The sequence below is a fragment of the Nicotiana sylvestris genome, chromosome 11 (genome assembly GCF_000393655.2).
Source record: "Nicotiana sylvestris chromosome 11, ASM39365v2, whole genome shotgun sequence".
NCBI lineage: Eukaryota > Viridiplantae > Streptophyta > Magnoliopsida > Solanales > Solanaceae > Nicotiana > Nicotiana sylvestris.
Genome location: NC_091067.1, coordinates 34,646,566 through 34,654,701, shown reverse-complemented (window position 1 = coordinate 34,654,701; position 8,136 = coordinate 34,646,566). Strand labels below are relative to the sequence as shown.

At 41.1% G+C, this 8,136-nt stretch overlaps 1 protein-coding gene across 1 annotated transcript; it reads right to left on the bottom strand.

The window, feature by feature from the left end:
* Nucleotides 1-1,093: 1,093 nt before the first annotated feature.
* Nucleotides 1,094-1,639, bottom strand: LOC138880916 (uncharacterized). The gene has a single exon (XM_070161101.1). It carries the CDS (start codon nucleotides 1,637-1,639, stop codon nucleotides 1,094-1,096), a length of 546 nt encoding a protein of 181 aa, XP_070017202.1.
* Between the last annotated feature and the right edge of the window lie 6,497 nt (nucleotides 1,640-8,136).

The following is an 8,136-nucleotide window of genomic DNA, read 5'->3' as shown; positions in this document are numbered from 1 at the left end:
GTGCAGATTCTGTTCTCAGGAAGAGTGAGATACTTGCTTTTAGGATCCCACTTAGGTGCTTGAGTTCCATAGCCAAGTCCTCTTTTGTTGCTACTATGATGTTCTTGTAGCCAGGAAAGTGCATCAGAAGCCTTATTCCACTTGCAAGTTCTGTCTAGTTCATGTTTTACCTTCCCTAGATCTTCTTTTAAGACTTTTATCTGTTCATCCTTCTTGTACAACTCATCTTTCATTTTTCCCATGTTTTATTCTAGAGTGAGATGTGTGTGGTCAGCTTTCTTCTTACCTGTTCCTATTTTTAGTTTTAAGTTCTCAGTCCTAAGTTCTAGGATACTAGTGTCAAGTTCAAGAACCTGGTTCTTCAACTCAGCATTTTTACTCTAACTCTCATTAGCCCTAGACTCTAGGTTTTTGCACTTGGCTTTTAAGATCACACATTCCCTAGTCAGATCTTCCTTCTCATTGTTAATTATTTCAGACTCATCAATGAAATTTAGCAATAGCTCAGACAATCTTTCTTTAGATAGGTATTTAATCTTGTCTTTGAGATGAAGTATACTTACCTCTTGTTCATCATCTGATTCTCCGATGGCCATAACTGCTTGTTCATCTCCAGCTTCATCTTCTAAGTCCTTATCTGATGTTTCTCCTTAGGCAGCAACCATAGCCTTTGTTGATCCTTTGTTCCTTATTGGTTGAACCTGTTCCTTCGTTCAACCCTTTCATTCTTCCACTCAATTTCCCATTGAGGACAGTTCTTGATCATGTGATCAGTCTTACCACATTTGTAGCAACCCTCATTGGTCTGTTTCTCAGAAGCCCTTGGTTTGTTGAAGGTTGTACCTCTTGAAGAACCCTTTCCTCTCATCAGGTACTTTTTGAAATCCCTTGTGATCATAGCCATTTCATCATCCTCCAGATCTAAACCTTCAGCAATTCTTAGAGCCAGATTTCTTTCCTTCTTGGGTGCATCCATTTTCATGGTTTGCCTTTTCAGTTCATAGGCAGTGAGGTTTCAAATTAGTTCATCCAGTTTGAGGGTAGCAATATTTTTTGATTCCTGAATAGTAGTGATTTTGCTTTCCCAAGAGACTCATAGAACCCTTGTCAAAATCTTCTCAACTTTTTCTTCCTCAAGAATAAACCTTCCAAGAGACTTAAGTTCATTTGTCAGTGTGGTGAACCTTGTATACATCTCTTGGATGATATCTCCTTCCTTCATTGCGAAACTCTCATACTGAGAATACAACAGTGTTTCTCTGAACCTCGTCACTTGAGGTGTTCCTTCATGGGCCACTTGCAAAGTGTCCCAGATTTCCTTAGCAGTGGTACAACTTTGAATTCTACTGTACTCGTCTAGACCCGGTCCACACACAAGCCATTTATTAGCCTTGGCATTCTTCTCCCATTTCTTCAAATCTTTAGGAGTGCAGTAAGCTCTTGTCTTTGGCACATCCACTCCTTCAGCATTCTTCTTTGTGGTTTCTAGAGGACCAACAGTGACTATGTCCCAGAGTTCATAGTTTTCTCCTATGATGTGATCCCTCATCCTGTTCTTCCACCAAGAATAGTACTGACCATTAAAATGTGGAGGCCTAGCAGTGGATTGCCCTTCCCAGTAACCAGGTAGTGCACTCATTTTGATCTTTTTCTAAGGTGTTAGCCTCTTTAAGGATAACCCACTCTGATACCAATTGATGTTTTAAGCGTCAATACCACACAAGAGGGGGGTGATTTGTGTGGTACCCAATTTTTTCTATAGAAGAACCTGGTTCTTCTAGGTGTTCTAACTACTACTATTTGCAGAATAGTAAGTACATAAAATAAAGAACATAGAGATTTTTATGTGGAAAACACCTGGCTCAAAAGGTGAAAAAACCACGACCTACTACTCAGTAGGATTTTCCCAAACTTCCACTAAACTTACTGAGCCAAAACAGCATTTACAAAAACTATTTGTAAACCTAAGGATAAACTCTAACCCCGTTGTGGCACACAACCTCAACTGTTGCGAAAATTTGAAGTTAGCTATAACTTGAACACTCTAGGTACCTAATACAATTGCTTCGATAAAAGCTGAAAGGTACAACTTTAAACTACCTACTACAATTGAACTAGAGTAAGAGATAGACCCAATGGAACTGGTTCTTCTATCTCGTTCAAGTAGCTTCAGGAGTGCACACTCAAATCACACATAAATTGCTTGCAAAATCGCCTTGCTTTTTTCTCTCAAATTAGTTTCACTTCTGCGTATGTGCAATGCCTATAAAAGAGAACAATCATTGTCATTTAATAGGTTAGTAATCAGAGTTTGATCGGGACTTAATTGCTGAACTTCTATCATAGAAGAGTTCATAATGATCTCAAACTCTAACACTATCTTTATCCTGGATCGTGTTCTCTTCATATAAGGAGACTTTCTCCCCTTATCTAATATGAAACCTATTCGATCAGATCAGGAGATATTGCTACTTGATAAGTAGGACTTATCTCCTTCACGTGCATCTCACATGCATAGATCTTGACTGTGCTTCACATGATGGACCTGGTCTATGACTGAGTTCATTTGTCATTCTTCAAAACTTCACCTATTCTTGGGCCAACAAAACACATCGGGAAAATCCCTCACAACTGCAATAGAATCAATATTAGGAGTCTCAGCACCGACATCCCTCACACAAGCTAGATAAGAAAGACAACCCTTCCCAACCATACACTGAGCTTTCAAGAATGAGATCACTCTACTGGGAACATAATCAGTCACACATCGCCACTCAATCCATGGCACATCCGGTATAGCCATTGTGACTATCTTATCTTGACAGTCCAGAATAGCACGACACGGAGATAGCCAATCTATGCCCAAAATAACATCAAAATCCACCATACAAAATAATAAAAGATACACACGGGTCTCCAGACCCCCAATAGTCACCATACACGACTGGTAAACATGGTCTACAACAATAGTATCGCCCACCGAGATAGATACACGAACAGGTGAAGCAAGAAACTCACGACGCATACCCAAATAATGAGCAAAGTATGATAACACATAAGAAAAGGTGAAATCGTGATCATATAATACAGATGCATCTATATGGAAGACTGAAACAATACCTGTAATAATAGCATCTGAAGCAAGAACATCAGGTCTACCTGGAAGTGCATAGAAACGGGCCTGACTGCCACTTGATCGACCTCCCCCTATGAGGCTACCCCTAACTGACTGACCTCCACCCCTAGCTGGCTGGACGGGTGGTGGTAAAGTAACTGGTGCTGAAGCCGATGACTGACCCTTCTGTTGAGATGAACTCACAAGACGACAAGGGCACTGCCACCACATATGACCCATCTCACCACACTCATAAAAACTCTCAAGTTCCGGAGAAGGGGACTGAAGGGAACCTCTCGCATTGGAGTGACTAGCAGATGCGCTCGGTATAGAAGAGCCCTAAATTAATGGGGCACAAGACGAACTCTAAGCTAGAAAGGCACTAAGTGATGACTAGCCCTGATGAGAACTGTGAGAATCATGGCCCGATGATGCCCCACGATAACCTAGGTGAGCTAGCTGAGCATGCCTGAATGGACGACCTCTGGCGCGCTGAAACTAACTTCTCAAAGGAGTACCGCTGTAACTACCAGATCTTCGAGTCCTCTTGGCCTCCCTCTCCTCTCGCTCCTAGCGACGAAAGGACTTAATCTCACAGGCAATATCCATAACCTCCTCGAAAGTAGCACTAATCACCCTCTCCTTGGTTATGAGAATACGAAACTGATAAGAGAGGCCATCAACAAACCTCCTAATCCTCTCTCTATTTGTCAGAACCAACCAAATAGCATGACGAGCTAACTCAAAGAACCTCATCTCGTATTGCATCATAGTCATCTCTCCCTGATGCAACTACTCAAACTCCCTATGCAGCTCCTCTTTGCGGGACTGCGACACATACTTCTCTAGAAAGAGAACGGAGAACTGCTGCCAGGTAAGGCGTGTTGCACCAACAGGACTATGCCTCTCATAAGCCTCCCACCAAGTGAAGGCAGCTCCAAAAAATTGATAAGTAGTGAAAGTGACCCCGATGGTCTCTAGAATACTCATTGTACGAAGCATCCTCTGGCACTTATCTAAGAAACCCTGGGCATCCTTGCCCTCTGCACCACTGAAGGTCGGAGGCTGCAGTCTACCAAACCTCTCCAACCTATGCTGCTCATCATCAGGCATGGCAGGAACTACATAGTCCTGAGCAGCGATAATCGGCTAGTCTAGATGTGTCCCCGGCGTCTGAAGTCCCTGCACGACCTGCTCAGGTGTGTGAGCAGCGGGAGTCTGAGTGCCTCCCCTGGCTTAAGAAGTAGTTGCGGCTGTAATGGCTGAAACCGCCTGATCTAGGCCAGTGCAAACTGACAAGATTTGAGCCAAGGCCTCTTGAAGACCCGAAATCACAATGGGAACAGTTGGTGCTTGAGCTGGTGTTGCTGGAGCGCCCATAACTAAGACCTGATCTTGAACCTGGGCAGCTGGTGGATCTGCAGGTGCTGCCCTAGTTGCTCTGCCCCTACCATGACCACGACCACGTCCTCAGCCTCTAATGGCCATGGCTGGTAGTACTAGTGGTCGTCCATACTGACCGGTAGCACGTGTCCTCACCATCTGTGAGAGAATAGATCAACAGAAGTTTAGTACTCGGATCAACAAATTCGCATGACAAGAATTTCAAGAATGTGAAGTTTTTTCTAAAGGTTCTGCAGCCTCTCGAGGATAAATATAGACGTCTCCATACTGATCTGCGAGACACAACTAAAACTGCTCATGACTCGTGAGACCTATGTAACCTAGGCTCTGATACCAACTTGTCATGACCCTAAACCCGAACCCGATCGTGATGGCACCTCTCGTGAAGACAAGGCCATTGGAAACTTACCCTTTTTCCAATTATTAACAGTTACACATTAAGAAACAGTCTAAACATGATAAAATAATCCAAAGTAGCAAATAATATCATAAATACGCGGAAGAACAACCCAACACAGCCCGATACCGGGGTGTCACTAGTCATGAGCATCTAACCAAATCCAGAATACTCTAAATCACTACAGAGTTTTCTACAGAACTAAGAACATAAGGAAATAAGATAGGGAGGAGCTCTGGGCTGCGAATGCCAACAACTACCTAAAGACTCCTCAGATCTGCCTGAATTTGGGAATGATTAGCACTCGGGAGCGGGACCAGCTACAACTAAATCTACACACGGGGTGTAGGGAGTAAAGTGAGTACTCTAACTCTATGAGTAATAAATGTAAATAAAGACTGATAGCAAGAAATCATGTAAGACACAAAACATTTTATAATGAAGCAGTAAAAGCATTTCAAAATAGTAAATCCATGAAAGACATGTAAAAATCCTTTAACTTAAATGTAATTTCATGAAAAGTCCTTTTTCAACAATTTAGCAGGTAATTGACAGGCAATTAATGAAAGTAAACACATAAAGATTCGCCCCCCCGGGCAGCGTATCAACAAAATCCGCCCCTCAGGCAACATCTTAGAACAATACCATACCCTCGGGGTCAATCTCACATCGCAATGGGTACCCGTGCTCACTGGGGGTGTACATACTCCTGAAGAGGCCCCTTACGGCCAAAGCACAATACCAAGCCACCTCGTGGCATCATCATTAGGACCTCGGCCTCAGATTAATCAAGCCACCTTGTGGCGTATATATCTCAGGACCTCGGCCTCATAATTAGTATCAAATATTTCCACACAACATAGGCCCTCAGCCTTACTCAGTCAAAATCCTCACGAGCCACTCGGGCAATAGTAAAACATGATTCTCAGCCCAAAATATCATTTAAGTGTTAAAACAGAGCAAACATGGCTGAGTACAAAAAACAGTGAAATATAACATGATTGAGTTGAAGTAATAAGTCAACACAGTGAGGAAAAACCAGTAAAAATCCCCGAAGGGTTCAAATAGTTAGCACGAGGCCCAAGTATGGCATTCAGCCCAAAAAATGATGATAACAAATAGATTACAGTCAAATACGCGGTAAAATCATCAGTCCGGACGAACCAAGTCACAATCCCCAATAGTGCACGACCCCACGCTCGTCATCAAGCGTGTTGATCATAGGCTAAAAACTCGTGTTTTAGACGTTATAACAACACTTTAATTATTGCATTTTACAAAGGTTTGAGCTTAAATGATAATGAATTGTACTAAATTCATGCTTTATGCCTTGCAGGAAGCTAATCCGACTTAAGAACTAACTTTGGGATCAATTTGATTGATTTGGGGATTTAAAGTCTAAGTAAAAGCTAAATAAATCAAGTCGGGATCGTGTTCGGGAGTCGCAAAGCAAGCCCGCATAGTAAAACAAATGAAAAAATGAAGCAGCGCAAAATATTGCACTATCGCGCCACGGGGGGCGCCGCGGCAGTGCAAATATTTTTGCTGCATTGTTCTGCTCCGTTAAAATGCATTATGCCTTTGTCCAATCCATGTACGCGTCGCACGGGGCGTCACGGAGCGCGCCGCGGGTGTGTAAAAATCACAAAATTATTCTATTTCGGACTAAAAAGGGCATACTTGTCAAAACACCTTTCTACACGATTAAAAAGGCAAAAACAGTGCCATTATTGGGGAGACCTGTTTTTGGAGAAGAAAAAGAGGAAGGAGATTCATCTTGAAGAAGAGAATCAAGGAGGAACATCAACTTGGAGCAAGGATTAAAGTGTTTTTCTAAACCTTCTCCTAGTATTTACTCATATTATGTTTAAGATTTTTATTGTTGATGTTTGTATAATTATGAGTAGCTAAAAACCCAAATATTTTGGGGTTATGGGTTTTAGATGATTATGTTGTTTGAAGCTTAGATTAATGATCTTAAATTATCGTTAAGAGTTGTTTATTTGATTCTGCTGTTAACTATTTTACTGCATAGCTAACAGTGAAATACTATTTACGAATCTTGAGTTAAACTTGAAAAAAGAAATTCTTGATTGCATATAGAATCAAATAGAGCAAGATCTGGATCCTGGGCATTGGGTGAAATATTCGCGATTAAGATAGAACTATACTTAATTGCCTTGTTTGGTCGAGGAATAGGATTTGTAAATGCATTTGAGTGAATATTAATACCATAGAAATATAGGTATTAATTTAACTTGAATAGTAGCATAAGAAATCGACAGATTCTTATGGGTATTATTAACCCTATAATCAATAACCCAGATAATTCAATAAATCATTTTTAAACTAAAAACGTAGCATGATCTCTAGCAATCCCATAACCCCGGGATATCTCTTTTATTAATTGTTAAAAGAAAAATTCATAAGTGGCGTAGTAACTTTGTGTTGTATTATTGTTTGTCTACTAGTTAAATTGTAAATTGGTTATTTATGTATTTTATGATGAATTAGCTTGAATCGATAATTGTTTGAGTTTGCATCAGTCTATAAGTTGATCACAAGTCCTCGTGGGAACGATACTCTACTTATTATATTACTTGAAGATCGCGTACACTTGCGTGAGTGTTTTGGTCGAAACAAGTTTTTGGCGCTGTTGCCGGGGACTTGGAAATTAGCTACTTGACTAAGTTAAACTTTTATCGGCTATTGGTTTAAGTATTAATTTTCAGTTCACTTTGTTTGTGTCATGCAGGCTCTTCTCTTAAATGCAGAGGAGTAGAAGCACAAGCAATCTCTTCCATCTTGATCCTGAAATTGAAAGAACACTTCATAGAGCCAGGAAGGAGTTGGAAGCTAGATACAAAACAGAAAAAGAGTTGGACATTTTTGTTCAACCACAGCCAACAGTGATGGCAGGTAATGAAGGGCGTCCAGTGATAGAAGCTGCAAGGCCAAATCTTGCTAATATGACCCAGGTTATTGTCAAGCCTGATATCACTGGTAACTTTGAGCTTAAATAGTACATGGTATAGATGATTCAGTCCACTGGGCAATATGTAGGTCTATCTCGTGAAGACCTGCAGAGGCACATTCAAAATATTTTGGAAATCACGGATACTTACAACTATCCAAATGTTTCCAAGGACTATGTCAGGCTAACCTTGTTTCCTTTTTCATTATTTGGGGAAGCTAAAGAATGGTTGTAGAAGGAGCCTGC